At 38.4% G+C, this 19,214-nt stretch overlaps 1 protein-coding gene across 1 annotated transcript in view; it reads right to left on the bottom strand.

The window, feature by feature from the left end:
- The window catches only part of LOC135082341 (signal peptide peptidase-like 3), a 38,063-nt gene that overhangs the window by 13,990 nt on the left and 4,859 nt on the right, over positions 1-19,214 (bottom strand). The window contains exons 3-8 of the mRNA XM_063977130.1: positions 14,649-14,800; positions 13,738-13,857; positions 12,862-13,047; positions 11,923-12,085; positions 10,577-10,713; positions 9,964-10,079 (exon numbers count right to left, since the gene is read on the bottom strand). Of these exons, the coding sequence (XP_063833200.1) occupies positions 9,964-10,079; positions 10,577-10,713; positions 11,923-12,085; positions 12,862-13,047; positions 13,738-13,857; positions 14,649-14,800 (874 nt within the window). The remainder of the gene's footprint in view (positions 1-9,963; positions 10,080-10,576; positions 10,714-11,922; positions 12,086-12,861; positions 13,048-13,737; positions 13,858-14,648; positions 14,801-19,214) is intronic.

Below are 19,214 nucleotides of genomic sequence, written 5' to 3'. Positions count from 1 at the left end.
AGACGGACTGCGGATACTATGCGGTATCCACGAATTACCTCAGCCTGTGCCTCAGTGATATCATGCGTTGCGCTTTTTTAAACTGTAGGATGCTCCACGACTACACAGCACTGTGCCATACTCGAGCCCCATATAGGACCATATAACGCGCGACGCAAAATATAGTCAGCGACTCAGTGCAGCCGGGCCTCCGAGATTAGGCATCAACCGGCTTAGTGCGCCGGCGGTAGCCAAAAGCTTAGGGGTGAGACGATTCAAGTGGCCGTCAAATGACCACTGTCCAACTAACTACAATCCGAGGTACCTACCGCAAAGATTTTCCGACTGTAATATGTTGTGTATGTTCCCCCTACAACTAGGTGGGACCCTGCTGGCAGAGAATTCCTATTAACTATTCTGTAACCACCTATTTATGGCAAATAAATTATTAGTATTATTCCTCTTTTTAATATTAGTAGGTATACAATATACATACATAACTTGCTGTTCCAAATTTTCGTCATTCGTTTCATCGCTAAAAATAACTTAAATTTTATTTTTCATTACGTCTGAAATAGAATTTGTTGTAAAAATTGACTGTAATGAAAAATAACAATAAAATATTTTAATTACTACGTGATCGCAAAATCTACCACCAAGATTTTGCGGATACACTATAAAAGTCCAGCTACCTGTCAAAGATCAACGTACGCGTGACACATGTCAGCAGAGCACCGAGCGACGTGACCTCACTCTGGAACGCCTCGAGGCGGACTGAATTTGAACGATTCGCAGTGTTGTTCCTGACAAATTTAGGGTTGCCGTATTCTAATTCTAAAATTGCCGTATTTTTAAGGAAAACTAAGAAAAATTGCCGTATTGTACAAAATGTTTATTTGGAAGGTTTAAATTAAAAAAATACAAGTGATGTATTATGTAACTATGCGATGCGTATACTACTTTTCAACTTACTTATTTTATTCTTCACTTTTAAAGGTTTTGAATAGTTTAGTCCTAGAACCTACCCGAATAAAAGTGAAGAATCTACCAAAATGAGGAACTAACCATTTTAGACATTAATATCTCGGAGATAAGGTTGCATTTGATTGAATTCTGTTGACGTTTCTTTTATATGGTTTACAATTGCTGAACCATTTAAGAACCTAGTAAGGGACATGTTTTCAGATTTTCGTTTTTTATCATAAAGCTACATAATATTAAGGTACCTACCGAATACAAAGACAGAAATTGCGATCAAACAACTAGAAGCCTAAAAGGCAAGGGACTCCAAACCTAGTAACTACACCACAAACCCAATTTGACCATTTTAAAAAACCAGTAAGTAACATAAACCATTTCGAAACCTAGTAAGTGCATGAACATACTAGGTTTTATAATGGTCAATGTGCCTTACTGGGAAATGAAAATACGTGTCCACCCCCCTACCGACCATCACAAACCTAGCATCACTGGCAACACACACTGATCAAAGACTTTTGTCTTGAGACACTGCGGTATTTCGGACGTGAGAATATCGCGAAGCTTCCCGAACGCTGCCCAGCCGAGTTGGATTCGACGATTGACCTCTTTCTCGAAGTTGGACCTACCTAACTGGACTGTTTGTGCCAGCTATACATAATTGTCAACAACTTCGAGTATAGTGTCTCCAACCTTCAGAGGAGTGGGTACAACACGGGCATTTGACATGATTTTTATCTTGTCCATGTTCATTTTAAGACCCACTTGTTGAGAGGCTCTACTGAGGCCATCGAGCATTGTGCTTAGATCCTATACGGTCTCAGCCATGACTACGATATCCTCCGCGAAACGAAGGTGGGTGATATTTATGCCGAATCCGCTCCAGTCCAGAAGCTTGAAAACATCTTCCAGGGCGGTGGTGAATAGTTTCGGACGTAGACATGGCTCAGAAGTGAGATAGTTTTTCAAGATTTTGTCGTCTTTTTTGAAGAAGAGTATCACCACACTTCTGTGCCATGCCATAGGCGTTTTTCCCTCGAGCTCTATCCTTTTACCGGCGTTCCGCCTGCTTTCAGAAGCTCAGCCGTGATTCCATCATCACCCGGTGCCTTGTTGTTTTTCAGCTGTTTGAGAGCCATTCTAATCTCGTACAGACTGATGTCCGGGATATCTTCGATGTAGTGTCGGGTCAATCTAGCTCTTGGCTCTCCGGCTAGATTTGTGACAGGTGTACATACAATCGTAGTTGTCCGTAGAACTTCTCAACCTCTTCCAATAACTCAGGCCACAACGAGATGTCTCTGCCATCCTCGGTCTTCAGCTTGGTCAGTTGGCTTTGGCCAACAGACAGATCCCTTGCGAACACTTTAGAGCCTGGTAATTTGGTACGCTCAATCGCCTCTTTAATACGATCTGTATTAAATTGGCGTAGGTCGTGAGTCAAAGACTTGGAGATCTGTCTGTTAAGATGCCGATACTGAGCAGCATCTTCAGAGGATTGCAGAACCAAGTTCCGTCTCTCTTCCATAAGTTTATTGGTGAGGTCAGAGATCTTTTTGGTTCCTTATGAACGACGGGTTTTAAAGAACTTAAACCCAGTCGTTTGGACAATTTCCACGAACCGGTCATTGTATCCGTCCACATTTTCACAGTCTCCTAGGCATTCGAAACAATTTTGCAACTCGAGCTGAAAGGTTTCGGGGTTTTGGAGTTGGATGGGCGCTGGGTGGAGCGTAGACTTCATCAGTCGACGCCTCTCCAGCTTGGGTCTGATATTCAATGTGCCTCTTACCATTCGGTGATCACTTCCTGTTTTGACCGACCTATGGTAAGATTGAAATGGACCCTGACCCCAATAACCATTTTAAAACCTAGTAAGTACGCTCATACTAGGTTTGGATTCTGGTTTTTTCGAAGTAAAAAAAAAAAGAAAACCATTTGAGTGTTAGTAAGGGCCATAAAACTTGCTATTTAAAAGTTAATTAATTAATTTATTGTAAAATATATAGTTAAATTATTAAGCTTCAAAATAAATATCAAAAAGTTTTCAAAAGTTTGAGTATACCAGTATGGTAAACGAAAATGTGTTTTTTCGCGCTCCTGTAAAATTTACTCCGCTGCTCTTACTAGGTTCTTAAATGGTTCAGCCGTCAGTGCGTTCCATTACATGAAATATTTTTTTTGTTTACTAAAACTCATGAAAAACTCATAAAACTCTACCTTAATGAATTGCCGTATATTTTGATACGGTAATGGAAGAGCTGCCGTATACCGTATTTATGGTGCCTAAGATGCCTAAATGCCGTATATTACGGCAATTGCCGTATCAAGAACAACACTGACGATTCGTGCGCGGCGTTTTATAGTACTTTTCAAATACTCATAGAAAAGAAATTACAATGAATTATTTTAAATTTCAAAGTAAATATTTTAGATAAGATATTCTTCTATTATATTAAGCTATTTTTGTGTTGAATAAAGGAAGAATATTGGTGAAAAAATCACTTTGATTTTTGGGTATTTCACGTTCTTTTAATTTGTGATTTCTTATTGTAAAATACTTAAATCTAAAAATTTTCTCAGATAACTATTTGCCCAAGGATCTATGCTATAGGATATAAATGTTTGTTAAATCGTTTTCACAGTATTTTTATAAAAAATTCAGCTTGTAAACTGACGCTAAAGTGGAAATTTACAAAACCTGTGTGGACTTATCTTGATAGAATTCTTAAATGGTAAACTAATCGCAATATTTTCTCAATTAACTATTTAGACGACGAAATTGCCTAACTATTTATGCCTATAACATATTTGTAGTATTACTGGTTAATGATTGTAACGAGTTGAAAAAGTACTGTTTTTGCGCCAAACGGCGTAAACGCTTTTAACCCTCGCTGTACGAGGTGGGGTGTGACACACCCCAGTCCTTTAAAAATAGCCACAATTTAAAAAATTTGCAAGTGCTGAATTTGAAATTCTCAGTAGCTGGAATTATGACACTGCTGCTTCGATCAGCGTTGCAAAATCAGTCCAGCGGTGACTACCAACTGAGTTACATGCCTTTAAAGTGCGTGTGGGTGTCACACACCCCACCTGGTACGGGACGTTGTTAAAAAGTTTTAAAAAAATTATAACAGTTTTGGTGTAATTTATATATTTTTAGCTTTGTCAATTGAATAAAATTCAATACAAACATTATTTTTCGTGATTTTTACGGTATCTGAAATTTTCAAGCACTTTTAGTCAAATGAGATGACTTTTAGTGCGAATCTGGAAGTTTAGTACTGAGATCCGAAGATGTATGTGAACATACACTTATGGGCTACAATTTATACTTGGTGATACAATTTATGGGCTACTGAAATGGAATAACATATTTTATAAATAAATAAAATTGTTACGCTCCCATTTTATGCATTGAGCATACTCATTTTCTTTCAATAGAATTGTGGTAAATTGAAAACCGATGATCAAAACAAATTTATACCCTTCCAGTTTTTAATTTACTTTTAAATTATAAGTAAATACTTGTACTTTGTTAAATAAAAACGGTTGTCATAATTAAAGGCACTAATTAAAAATTATACATAGGAAACTGATTCCTAAATTACAAGAACAACGGAAATTGTGTCTTTTTGTTTTTTTATGATAAAATGTTATAATACATATTTTCAGCTCAGAGCATTTCTTAAACCTAATTAGCATACGTAAATAATCAATATTAAATATTAAATTCCACCTAAAAAAATGTTGAATGAAAATTTTATCACTTTGTATATTGGGGTGTGTCATACCCCACCTGGTACGGGACGTAACTTTTAGTCACCTCGTACACGGAGGGTTAAGAGAAATGGGAGTGACTGCAAATCAGCGCTGTCTAGGATTTGGGTAGTCCTTATTAGCACTAGCTGAGCCACTTCCAATTGCTTCACCCGTATCGTTTCATAATTTGTAATTTCGCGAAGTTTATTATTATATTTACTAGCTGTGCCTGCGACTTCGTACGCGTGAGAACCCGTTTTCGCAACATTTTTCAATGTTGCTCTGCTCCTATTGATCGTAGCGTGATGTTGTATAGCCTATAGCGATGGCTCCTACGTATACTGGCGTAAGTGAAAAAAGTAAATTTTACAGGAGAGCCATTTTAGTGGCCAGAACCATATTTTTGGGTCATATCTTCTGACCTACTAAAACGAATTTAATGAAATTTCACATTTAGCCTTAACATGTAATGCTTTTGCTACTGCTGTTATCAATTTTTATATTTTTCTTATATATTTTGAGATTTTACGCATTGCCCTTTTACGTCGTCACATTTCTATAATTTCATGTATATTGTTCAACGTAAAGAGACTTAAATGACAACATAAATATAATATTTTAAGCGATTACTCTCTTTATTTATGCATGTAATTATTTTAATTGTTATCATGTGCTATATCAATAATAAATCAGTTAGAAAAAGTTGTTTAATGTATCGTTATTACGTTTTAACGCAAATACGCCCATATACTGTGCTCGAGATTTAGTTAGGTCTTTTAACATAATGTGTCATATTTTTAAAAATTATAAATAACTTGAAAAAATCGAACTGCCTAAGCGGGAATTGAACCCACGATGCCTTAGGCAGTTCGATTTTTTCAAGTTATTTATAATTTTCAAATTAGTTTGAGATGCGACTCTTAACGCTAAAAATTAAATAACTATACAGGGTGTTTGGTAGGGGGTTGGACATAGGTGAACAGCGGATAGAAGGGATCATTTACAACTTACTCAGCAATATTTTAAATTTATTGACTTACAAATTTTTTTTTTACAAATTTTTTTGTATTTTCAACAAAAATAGTCAAAATTTACCACATAAACTTAATAAACAGTGCCAGTTTGCTAAAAACTGCTAATGTTGTGGATTTTATTTAATTGGTATTGTCAAGATGTTCCAATTAAATTAATATTTTGTGCAAGTAATAAGGGGAAAAAAAATTGTGAGCTCTTAAAGTTAATTAACGAGGAAAAAAAAATATTTAAGGGCACATTTGTATTAGATTTATAAAAAAACTACGAGCATTAGATTGATTCCAATTTCACAAAAACATCTACGGCTTATGCTCTTTCCAACGGTATAACAAATACGTCGATAACCTTTTCTTATCTGGAGTTATTCACTCATTTCGATAACCGGTCGCTTTTTGCAAAACGGCTCTAACAACAATGAAAGGTCTATTGTTCACAGCGCCACACACTTTGTAATGCAAACAAGCAGGTAAAAATTGTCCCCTTCCCCGCGCTGACGTTACCCCGCTAGACCCTACCTAAGATGGCGCCAGTCGAGACTCAACCGCCTCTGCTAACGCTATTACGCAATACGCACTCACTTTTGTTAAGTACATTTGTAGTTTCAAATTCGTGATTGTTAAGTTTTGTTTGTTATTGGAACTTTTGTTGTTGTTGCAATGGCTGAATTTACCAGCCGGGAATACGCAGACATGATGTTAGCGTATGGAAGAGCCAATTCCAACGGCCGTGAAGCTCAGAGGATTTATGCAGCGCTCTATCCCAACCGACGAGTACCCAGCCACCAAACATTTGGCAATACTTACCGACGCTTACGAGAGACTGGGAACTTAAATTTGCGTGAGCCGAGTGTCAACCGTTTCAATCCGAATCGGGCCATTGAGGAACAAATACTGGAACAGTTTACAGACGACCCTACTACAAGTATTAGAGTCGTAGCTGCAAGGCTTGAAGTAAGCGTATGGAAAGTGTGGTCTGTTCTGCAAGCTACACACCTGTACAAGGTAATTCATTTTTACATTCGTAAATAAATTTAAAGCTGTTATTTTAAAAGTAATTGTGATTGTTTTCTTTTTTAATTTTACACGGCGTGTGCAGAAACCAAAAAACTTATAATTGTCATTACTGTACAAACTCATAGTCCGACTTACCTTTTCCTTTTACACTTTTACTCAATAAAACTTTAAATTAGTGCTCTGTAATACCTAAAGTTTTCCGAGTAAATAATTAAAATGATTTTATTTTGTTTTAGGATTGGAAGAAAATGACTACACACAAAGAATGCAGTTTTGTCGTCATCTACTTCATACCGACGTGGAAGATGTGAATTTTTTGAGGAGCATATTATGGACAGATGAGTCCAAGTTTGATCGAGAGGGGATTGTGAACTATCATAATTTACATAGCTGGGCACCGAAAGACCAGAATCCAAAATTGAAAAGGCACAGAGCATTTCAAAGAAGATTTTCTGTGAATGTTTGGGCAGGCGTCATTGGCAACCAATTAATTGGACCTCATTTCCTGCCAGACAATCTAAACGGAGACAATTATTTAAGTTTCCTAGAAAACGAGCTGCCCAGGATGTTGGAAGATGTTTTTGACGAAGATCGACCAATTGTGTTTCAACATGATGGATGTCCGGCTCATTGGAGTTTGCTGGTGAGAGAATTTCTAAATAATTCATTCCCCAACTCTTGGATTGGCAGAGGCGGTCCAATTCCTTGGCCTCCAAGGTCTCCAGATCTCACTCCCCTGGACTTTTACGTGTGGGGAAGGGCCAAGGAATTGGTTTACTTCGATGAAATTAGTACAAAAGAAATTTTAATTGAAAAAATCAATGCTGCATTTGCAACAATGAGGCAAGAAATGCTACTTCGCACGGTGACCGTCGAAATAAGAAAAAGGTGCCGTGCGTGTTTACAGACAAGTGGGCATCAATTTGAACACCTTATTTAAATAAATTTTCATTTACAAATAAATACTTTGTTTCATTTGATATCATTGTAGATAATTTCCTTGGAAATTTGTATGTATCCATAAATTGGCCACTTTGTTTGTTCTACTTGAATTTTATGAACTAAAGCTCGAATTTAATTTACCTGTGCCAAACTAAAACATTATTTTTAAATGCTTGTGGCTTTCCAAAATAAGGTTTATTGTTGGTAGAGCCATTTTGCAAAAAGCGACCGGTTATCGAAAGGAGTGAATAACTCCAGATAAGAAAAGGTTATTAACGTATTTTTTATACCGTTGGAAAGAGCACAAGCCGCAGTTGTTTTTGTGAAAGTAGAATCAATTTAATGCTCGTAGTTTTTTTTTTAAATCTAATACAAATATGCCTTTAAAAATTTTTTTTTCCTCGTTAATTAACTTTAAGAGCTCACAATTTTTTTCCCCCTTATTACTTACACTAAATATTAATTTAATTGGAACACCTTGACAATAACAATTAAATAAAATCCATAACATTAGCAGTTTTTAGCAAACTGGCACTGTTTATTAAGTTTATGTGGTAAATTTTGACTATTTTTGTAGAAAATACAAAAAAAATTGTAAAAAAAAAATTTGTGGGTCAATAATTTTAAAATATTGCTGAGTAAGTTGTAAATGATCCCTTCTATCCGCTGTTCACCTATGTCCAACCCCCTACCAAACACCCTGTATAATGTGTCATAATTTATAAATAAAACAATTTGCTAAATATTTCCATGGCTTTATTTAAGATTTGGATTATAAAAAATATGTATTTATGTAAGCAACTACTCGTATAGATTGACGAATCGTATGATTGGGCTATATACGTGGCGTAGTTTTGCACATACGCCTATTTGCCTAAAATTTTATTTTGTATCTAATGGAAAAAAATTTTTTTTTTCTTACTGACGTTATAGATTAGAGCAAAATGAAATCATTGCTTAAATAATTGGAAAAAGGCGTAAGCGGCAGTTTCGCCTTTATACGTAGGAGCCATCGTAGCCTTCCTCGATAAATGGGCTATCTAACACTGAAAGAATTTTTCAAATCGGACCAGCAGTTCCGGAGATTAGTGCGTTCAAATAAACAAACAAACTCTTCAGCTTTATAATATACTCAACATCAAATAAACCGCACCTTCCGCTACGGGAACTTTAACACTACAGTACACGCGCCCCTTTTTTTACACCAATACACGCGCGGCCTACTCTGGTAAGCCAATTTAAAATCACTGTTAATCAGTTTGTAAGCGATTTATGAATAAAATTAGTATGTAAATAATAAAAGTATTTATTATAGTTATTTTATAATCAAAGTTTCTCTAAATAACTATTTGGGATCAAACATTATAAACAGATTTAAAAGTCGTAAATTTTTTGGGCCAAAATTGCACTCTGAGATCCATGTTAACAAAAACAAATTTTACTGGAAAAATATGACTTATTTTTTATCTGTCATAGTATTCAACACTTTCTACTGCCTGGTACACGTGGTTAATCCATTAGTTGCAAGTCTTCCATAATTTTTTTGATGAGTGATTTCGGGCTTTTGACTAGACCCGCAGTTTTGACGGCCAATTTTAGAAAAGTGCGCAGGCGCTAGCAACCCAAGCTTTACTGGCTTATTGACAAATTTAGTAAACGAGGCTTTCCTGAAATGCCAGCTCTTTGGCGCAAGTTTTAAAAAAGTTATAGCGTAAAATGTTACCCTGGTCTACTATAGTAGGCCACGCGTGTACTCTAGTGTTAACGATTTTCTTCTGACACAATCATGGTGCCCCAACAATATTGGTGTTATTTGAAAGCCCAATAAATATCCTTAAAGAAAAACACATTTAATTTCTTAATAAATGATTAACATATACCATAAATGTGACTTGAAAAAATACCTCACTTTGGGCCCACCTATGGGATCAATTAGACCAATTTTTATGGTTATAAAACCAAATAATGATCTCTCGTGTCCTCTTTAACAGATGGATAGCGATTAATCCCAATTTAACAGTTTTATAGCCATCAAAGTTGGCTTTAGCGTAACTACCTATTTTTTGAAGAAGTGACTCTGGATCCTTCCCTAGACACATTTTTGGGGTAAAAACCTTTCCTTTAATGAAATGAAGGTTAAAACTAGGCTTTTAAATGGTGCCAATATTGGTAGTAAGTGGGGATGCATACGTTTGAAAATGCTTGTCGCGGGAGGTGCGATTTATTTGATGTCGAGTGTATTAGTATAGATTACCATGGAGCGCGGGCCGGGCACCTGCCCCATCTGGCAGACGAGCGTGGCCTTCTTGTAGGCGTCGTAGCGCAGCACGAAGCACAGCAGCAGCCCCGGCATCACGATGTCGCCCAGCCCTGACCACGAACACAGAATATATTGGTGGTACTTTTTACACAATAAAGAAAAAACATTGACATATTCCGCTGCCAAAAAATAAGACATGTTTATTGTTGATGGATACTCTTCTTCGTGTTATCGCACGTAATCCAGAATACTACCAACAGGCAGCGGGATAAATAGTCTAATCTCTATGCGCAGGCGCGTGTCAAAATTATCAATGACTCAAATGGGGTCCCCGCCCCAGATTCAACAAAATGTTCAAATGATTAGTCAAATGCTTTTAGGAACATGTCTCATGATTTTTTTGACCTACCAGCGCTTCGAAACAAACATTTGGGAATTGTTGAGAAGAAGCACAGCAAAAAACTCAGTCACCACTATCTGCCAGTTTAAAAATAGGTTTGGGGGTAAGGAGGGACGAGAGATTTGTCTCTGGGAGTATACGAGTTTCGTGGGGTAAAGACAGAAGTCCAGCAGTATAACGCCCACTTGTGGAACTATTGTGTCTCACCGAGCATGGAGAAGTGTCCCTGGTGGTGCATGGACGGGAACACGAGCTTGGCGGGCAGCGACAGCTTGGGCGCGTCCCGCATCGCTCCACCCAGTTGAAGGCGGCGCGCCACTACGTTCATAGGGTTCTCCGCAGGCCTGAGAAAATTACACAACTTAATTAAAAGGGTTCGATAGAATTTAGTTTTAAATCTGAAACGACTAAGCTCGGGCGCGGAGTAGCGGCCGCTGACGTTACTAATACGGCACGTAGAAGTCGTTGCATAATGTCAAGTGGAAGAAACAGGGCCCCGATTGCGGCAAAAATTTTCAGCTGAAACACGATTCGACGAACCAAAATCAGCTTTTTGACAAATCCGTAATCCGTATCGCGGTATCGTTTTGACCGATTGTTCAAAGGAAGTTTAAACGTAAACGGATCGCAACCAGGCCTGGCTCACTCCGCGCGGTACATCCGATAATTACCTACAGCGAAGCGCCCCGCCGGCGGGTATTATATCAGTCGAGTGTCACGCGCGCGCTCGTCAGGACGCTGGCGTGCGTTGTAGTATGATTATAATTCTATGATCGAAGTATTATTTAAAAATGGACATAAAGAGAAAGAAATATTGTGCGGCGTTCGGGTGTTAAAATTCGAAAAGAAATCTACCGGATTTATCTTTTTTTTTCGCTTCCCAAAGATGCTGAAAGGTATGTTGGCCATGTAGGTAATCAATAATTCTTAGGATAGTATAGGAACCTAACCTACCATGACTACTGCTCAGAATTCGTTCGTTCGTTTCAGCCAAATGACGTCCACTGCTGGACAAAGGCCTCTCCCAAGGTTTTCCATAATGAATGCATAGGTACTTACCTACATACGTACCTCATTACAAATAAGTAGATTAATTATTTTTTCACTAGACAGCAACCCTAACAGTGTAAGAAGAGTTCAGAGGCACGCGATAGAAAGAGACAAAACTTGTAGGTGAATAAAATTGTAGGTACGTAGTGCTGTGCGAGCTGAATTCCACTGTATCGCGTCGAAGCAAGACTCGCATTTATTTAAATCGTCTTGCGGAGTAATCCTTCTGTACCTGTACTATTACTTATTCTGTGTCGCAACTGCGCTTTAACGTAAAAGCTGACAGAATGCTAATATTTCTCAAACGCACAAGTCAAACGTATTACGAACATTTTTTGTGTTTTGGTAATTTTAGTTTCAAAAATAAGGTCGGACTTTTTATGGAAAGTGCAAATAGAGCACAAATGTAGTCACTACAACTTGAACCTTATGTAATTCTTCATAAGGTCGAAAATCAATGTTTTTCAGCATGCTGAGTTCAATCAGTGTTGTCTCTAACTGACCTGGTGGCCACCTTGACCATGACGTTGGTGGTGAAGATGTAGGAGGAGCAGAACACCCAGAACACGTCGTACAGCAGCAGCCCCGTCAGCAGCAGCGTCGACACCTTCAGCGACGGCAGCCGGATCAGCGCGATGAACGTCACGCACAGACCCATGCCCATCGCTGGAAGGAAAGGCGTGTCAGTGAAGTTACATAGAGCAATGATGAAAGTCTTGACTGCTTTAAGGGGGGAAGGTCGAATGGTGATGATAACCCATTTAGGTCGCCAATCTCCTTTTTGATTTTCTCTATAGATTGAAACAGTCTATTCAAGAACACTTTAAAATTGCGAGCTGTCCACGTAGCCTGAAAAATGAACGATATAACCTCGCTGGAATGCGACTCTCCCTTCCACTAACCCGCATACCTCCCCGCATTCGCCTCGTCTGTATCAGAGTCGATGTGACGCAGTTAACTCGACCGGGTTGTAAGTGGCGGGAACTTAGTATTACAACAACTGAGTGAGCCCATGTTCCATGATATATTCTCAATCAAGTAGCAGTCCCTAGTTGTACAACTGATTGAGCTCACGCTCCATGATACTTTCCCAATCAAGTGGCGGCCGCCTAGTGTTGTACTAGGAGGGAATAGTCCCGTAGTATTGCACAAAATGACAAGTAGGGCCCAAAAGATAAGGAGACATGTAAAGTGCTCCATAAGGGCTATCTTTTTTTTTATTTACTATATTTGCCACCGGTGGTCTAAATTGAGTAAAATATTTTTGATTTTGATTTTGATGCTTTTTCAATCAACTAACGGGTGCCTAGAGTTGTACAGTCGACAGTACATCAAAGTTCATCAAACTATACACATTTTTATTGGAAAACATCTTGTATTACGAGATAAGACACCACAGTTGTCTTTGCTTAACTGTCGCCTGTACAAGTGAGTTAGCTCACCGTCCATGAGCAGCCAGTGGCCGGTGAGCACCCAGACCGCCACGATGGCGGCGGCGAGCAAGGCGGCGGCCAGCTCCGGCGCCGAGTAGCGGCCGCAGACGGCGCCGCGAGCGCCGAACCCTGCACTACCGGCCACGTACTGGCACAGAGGCGTTAGAAGGAACGCCAGCGCCGCGCACGCGATTACTGAAAACATTGAACACGTCACACACTGAAAAACCTCTCTTTATTATAGTCTGGTCGCCGAGCACGTAGAATTTCGTCCAATGACCCCAAGCTGGATAGCTTTATCGCTCGCGCGTAATTATGTTGCTCTCGCGCTTGCACACTAACTGCGGGCGCCCGTCGCACAGTCGCGACAAAATTCTACGTGCTCGGAGACCGGGATTTAGTTAAACCAGGCCCGTTTATCTCCCCGAGTAGGTATCGAAAACAAAACACGCGCGGCGGCCATTCCGTCATTGCTAATCCGCAAGGAATTCACAGGCGAGCAGTGACCTATCAGTCCTATCACTGGATAGTTTTAATGTATTTTGAATCGTTTTCTCAAGTAATAAAAGTGGAATTTACTTACAATGGATTTCTTTAGTATGTTAACGAAACGGTGCTCAACTCTGAGACAAGCTAAATGTTGTTGAGGCAAGTTGACGATATTGAGTAGATATTTTTCAAAAACCTTTTCGAAGAAGTTCTTGTTATTATTCTGTGGTTAAACGGCGAAGGCGAATGTTCGCTGACAAGGTTAAAAAATTTGGCGTGCAACGTGAATACTGTCAAACCTTCTTGGAAATTAATAATCATTAAAAACCGGTGAAATTGACCTGAAAACATTTGATATACACAACACTGTAAATAAAGAAATAGTTGTAAACTTACTGGCTGTGCATATAGCGACGAGCGTCTGCATGGAGTCGAAGAAGAAGAACATGATGAGCAGCGCCACCGACGAGCCCAGCGGGAAGCACAGCGCTTGCATCGTGTTCAGGGTTTGGATGTCTGGGGAACACAATGACATAGCTAGGTTCATCCACAAATGAAAATAAAATAGAAAATAAGTAAGGCGACGAATGTGAGAGCCACGATGATTGGGTGTGTTATAAAAGTAATCTTTTACAATACTTCCGCAGGTAACAAATCTTTGGACCTTTCAATATAAGTCAGAGAAACAAAATAAGTCTCCTTTATTTGGTCGACAATTTTTAGCGCCGGTTGGCACTTGGTGTTGGTTATAAGAGAGCAGCCTTTGTCAACTTAAGGCCAGTTAGGTTCGAGATAATATGTGGTGTGAACTATATCAAGCTAGCTTGAATGCGCGCCACGAGATTATCGAGGCATTTTATCGATTTCAGACGATCAGAATACATACAGAATACATGTTGTTTTTGTCGTCTAAGGGCCTCCGCCAAAACTCGTAATGGTGCCCGCACGCGTTTCTATATCGAAAATTAGTATGACCAGCGTACTCGCAGCGTTTTGGAAGTCCTATTATCGACGATACGATTATACCTGGACGCGCTTCCTAGAGAGCTGCACTAAAAATCTTGAACTAATCCAATCATCTAACTGTTATTCGAGGATGACGTGGTAGTGGGCTTGCCTCCGAGCAGCGAGGCCTCTCTCTTTCTCGGCTCACTCGCGCGCTATCCAACTAGCCTAGGTTGCGCGTCACGATATAATCTTATCGATGTCAGACGATAAGCCCATACATTTGTCATTTGACGATAAGAAGTATCGCGTTTTATACCAGCAGGTGGACCAAAAAGCTTGATCAAATCCAATCATCTCACTGTTATTCGAGGATGACGTGGTAGTGGGCTTGCCTCCGAGCAGCGAGGCCTCTCGCTCCTTCTCGGCTCGCTCGCGCGCCTCTCTCTCCATGTTGAGGGAGCGGAAGCTGCCGTACACGATGAGCAGCATTGAGATCAGGCAAGCAGATACCCTGTGGACAAGGTAATAGAGCGTAAATTGCAATGTGTTACTAATATATGAAGAGGAAATATTATATTTCACCCTGTGTACAATGTAATAGAGCATAAATTGGTTTGTAAATAAACATGCTGTTCTCGCAATTTCGTAGGCGTGGGAAATTCTTTTCAAATCAGTTATCTGTTCAACCTTGATATCTCAAATTAGTATGTATCTATCTATATGCCATAGAGTGGTCAAGCTACATTTCCGCTACTAAAATTATTATATTTTTGAAATAAAAAGTATGTTCATTTGGACGACAGCACGTCAAGCAACATTATGGCAGCTTATGCAGTTGTCATAAGTGCGATTTTGTAACAAAAATATATGCTCTAAGAGCGAGTTGAATGTGGTTTGCTAGAAACAAAGTCTCCCTATCTTATCTGCATATAACTCGCGCGCCAACAATTTGTAGGCAGAGCACGTTTAGTACTAATTTGTTTCTAAATGAATAAATTTATCATCAGATTTAACCAAACCAAAAATCGTCAATCAAAATATTTAAAATATTTATTTTCATCTTATCCCAAATTCAGGCAGAGGCACAGTTTTGTATGTTGAAAGAAGCTAATGTAGTGAGACAGGTCAAGAAGTAACTGTTAGGTATCCTAGTCAAGCCAGTTGTAAAATTTACACTTACTACAACGCAATTATGTCATGGCGAATTACCGCAGTGACATGGTCTTTACTTAATAATATTATTGTTAATATGCATAAATTCATACTGCGTTTGACACGGCAACTGTGCTAACACTTCGTTTAAATAAATAAGTGTTGTTTTGTTGCCACATAAAGGCATTTAATTCAATAATAATATGCCAGCACTTACTATGAGTACACTTGAAGGTTTCTTGATTGACGAAATATACAAATCTATGAATATTTAAGCACAAGGTCAGTCAATAGTAGTGGAACATAAGAACAAGAAGAAATGAAAATTATTTAATTACTCATATTAAAATATCAGTGTTATGAGATTCTTCTCAGGTACAGACAGAGATCGATCCACGTTTATACGCTATCGACTATACATAAATACATGTTTTCGATGGCAACTCGTGGTAGAGGTAAATAAATGTGAAACTATCTAACTTTCGTCTGCCTGTACTTTTTATGTTTTCCGCTAATGTAGGTATAATAAATTAATTTTGATATAGCATAGGGTATTAATTAACTTATCATCATCAGTATTAACGCTAAGTAACTAACGCATTTCTGTGATAGACAGAAACCAGCACGAATAAAATTCCACTATTCCCCGTTGCCAATTTAGTCCAGTCATTATAGTAAGTTCACCTCGGAATTCGAGATACCCAGCTGTAAGTCTGTAAATACGTGTATATTGACACCCTAAAAGTTGTCTCAAAACCTACATATGGTAGGGTGTAAGCAACTATTAAATTTCAAGGTCAACGGTCACAAAAATCGGTTTTTTGCGCTTTTTTTAGAAATATCTCATTTCCTGTGGGTTTTTTGCTATTTGTATTTATTATCAATATTGTAGAATACTAAATTCTCTACAAATTTTGTTTAAAAACTTTTTTTATACGGTGAACCGTTTTCGAGATAGAGGGCGGAGAGCGCGCGGTCACTGCATCACTTCAGGTCTACTTAAGCGGTTTAGATTTTTCATACAAAAGGATTTTCCCGCTAATTCCTGTGGGAATTTCGGGAATTCCTTGTTGTAACTAAGCTTTGAGTTTACTAAGGTACCTACATGCCAAATTTCAAGCGTCTAACTTCCGTTAAGCGTTTAGATTTTTCATACAAAAGGATTTTCCCGCTAATTCCTGTTCCCGTGGGAATTCCTAAGTATACTATAACCTGCCCAGGTGTATGAAGAATAATTGTACCAAGTTTCGTTAAAATCCGTCGAGTAGTTTTTGTTTCTATAAGGATCATACAGACGGACAGAATTCTATACATGAAATATATTTTCAAAATAACTATCAGGGGGTGATTAGTGATCGATACTGATGCCAAAAATGCAATCAGTAAAATTTTTGTCTGTCTGTCTGTCCGTCTGTATGTTCCTTATAGAAACAAAAACAACTCGACGGATTTTAACGAAACTTGGTACAATTATTCTTCATACACCTGGGCAGGTTATAGTTTACTTAGGAATTCCCACGGGAACAGGAATTAGCGGGAAAATCCTTTTGTATGAAAAATCTAAACGCTTAACGGAAGTTAGACGCTTGAAATTTGGCATGTAGGTACCTTAGTAAACTTAAAGCTTATTTACAACAAGTAATTACCGAAATTCCCACGGGAATTAACGGGAAAATCCTTTTGTATGAAAAACCTAAACCGCTTAAGTTGACCTGAAGTGATGCAGTGACCGCGCGCTCTCCGCCCTCTATCTCGAAAACGGTTCACCGTATAAAAAAATTTTTTAAACAAAATTTGTAGAGAATTTAGTATTCTACAATATTGATAATAAATACAAATAGCAAAAAACCCATAGGAAATGAGATATTTCCAAAAAAAGCGCAAAAAACCGATTTTTGTGACCTTTGACCTTAAAATTTAATAGTTGCTTACACCCTACCATATGTAGGTTTTGAGACAACTTTTAGGGTGTCAATATACAAGTATTTACAGACTTACAGCTGGGTATCTCTAATTCCGAGATTCTTACCTAATTTAAGCTTAAATGACTGGACTAATTGGAGCTTATTTATTTATTTTATTTTTAACGTAATGGGGATTTATTAACATTTGAATTTGTCATAGAATAATCATTTAATCATCTCAACTCTACTAATTGTTTCATCTCAGCAACAACACAATTGTAGGGTGCGTGCAGAATTTAAACAAATTGACATTACAGTCTCGAAACATCAATTAGAGTAAAATGTTATCAAGAGAAAACTCGTTTCATATTATATTATTTAGTGTTCTGGAATTTTAACGAACATTCATTACACAGAGAACAGGTGGCGCGCGAGAAAGTTCTGTGAACTGCTCAAAAGTAAAGTGAAATTCCCAATGCAATAACCGTTTTCAGTTAACGTCTCGGCTAGTACCGTATCCTATTGTAGTCGAGAGTACGACACGACACGTCCCACGAATTCGTTTGTAAAAAACCAATCAATAAGTCATTGGAGGCGCGAAGTGTCGCTTGTTGACCCATGCCGGTAATTAGGTGCGTCCCGTACACAGTAGCCAGGCCCTAATGTGTGTGCCAGCTCTTTTAAATTGGGTACTTGACCACCATAACCCATTAATGTAAAGTACAAGTTCTCTAATATAATTTTCTATTCGATATCTATGGGGGAATCATGTAATTTTGGACGTCAAAAGTACTTTAATTGACTGAATGATGATGTGTTAACTACCTAATCATCATTCTTGTTAGATAGATTAATTTCGAGGGAGGGCCTCGATCTTTCTTTCACATTGTCCTTAAAATTTAGGGATGTCAAATGCCGATAAGTTTTTTATGACTTACAACTTTGAAGCGATCATTTGTACCCTTCTAAATATCCTTTTACAAGACTTCTTGTTCTATGTTGTATTTAAATAGAGCATGTTTTTCGCTGCCTTCTTGCTCCTTGACCCCGAACTACTAATAACCAAAGGAGTAGTGTGTCCCTTGACCTGCGGTAATTAAGCAGGCGCCTCCGGTGACACGCGCCCTCCCGGTCTTGTCTAGCGGTAGCGTCTTCGTCAAATAGATCGTCTTAGTCAACTGTGGTATTTGAACTCAAAAATAAATCTTCATTTACCAAGTTACATAGACTCTATGACACCCACAGTAGGTTGGGAATGTCTCGTATTTGTATTTTTAACTCGATGATTTGCATAGATCAATAACTCTTGTGACTGAATAAAGTAATAATTAGAAGTAAGCAACTGTCTTCCAAGAGCGAAACGAATAAGAAGTAAGCAAAATCTAAAATATGTATAACGGAATGAAAAAAATAAATAAGTTCAATTATAATACTTTTTTTTAACACTACTCTGGTCTTGCGGCCGGCATCTCACTCGATGTAGGTCCGTATTACAAAATAACGGTCAAAACTCGACTCAATCTCGGGCATAGATTGTCCTGCAAGTTTTTATCTTCGTTCTGTAATAAGGACCGTAATGTGATGATCAGGCCGAAGGTAGTAGAACCATGCTTAGATTCTTATAAATACGGAACACCGTAAATAAAGATAAAGACGTCTAACAAGACATTATTGAAGTTCTTATTTTATCTCTCGATAGCAACTTTATTAATACCGTCCTAAGGCCCCTCCAATTAGCAGCGGCAACTCGTCGGCGCCACGGCCGCAAGAGTGCACGGATCCTAATCTATCGGGCCCACTTTATCAATTCCCACTCCTTTGGTATATTTGTTAGGCGTCAGCAATAGGCTAGTTGCCTAAAAAAATTTT

This window comes from Ostrinia nubilalis, chromosome 21 (assembly GCF_963855985.1).
Source record: "Ostrinia nubilalis chromosome 21, ilOstNubi1.1, whole genome shotgun sequence".
NCBI lineage: Eukaryota > Metazoa > Arthropoda > Insecta > Lepidoptera > Crambidae > Ostrinia > Ostrinia nubilalis.
The sequence above is the reverse complement of the archived record's forward strand: the minus strand, read 5'-3'. Positions and strand labels throughout refer to the sequence as shown.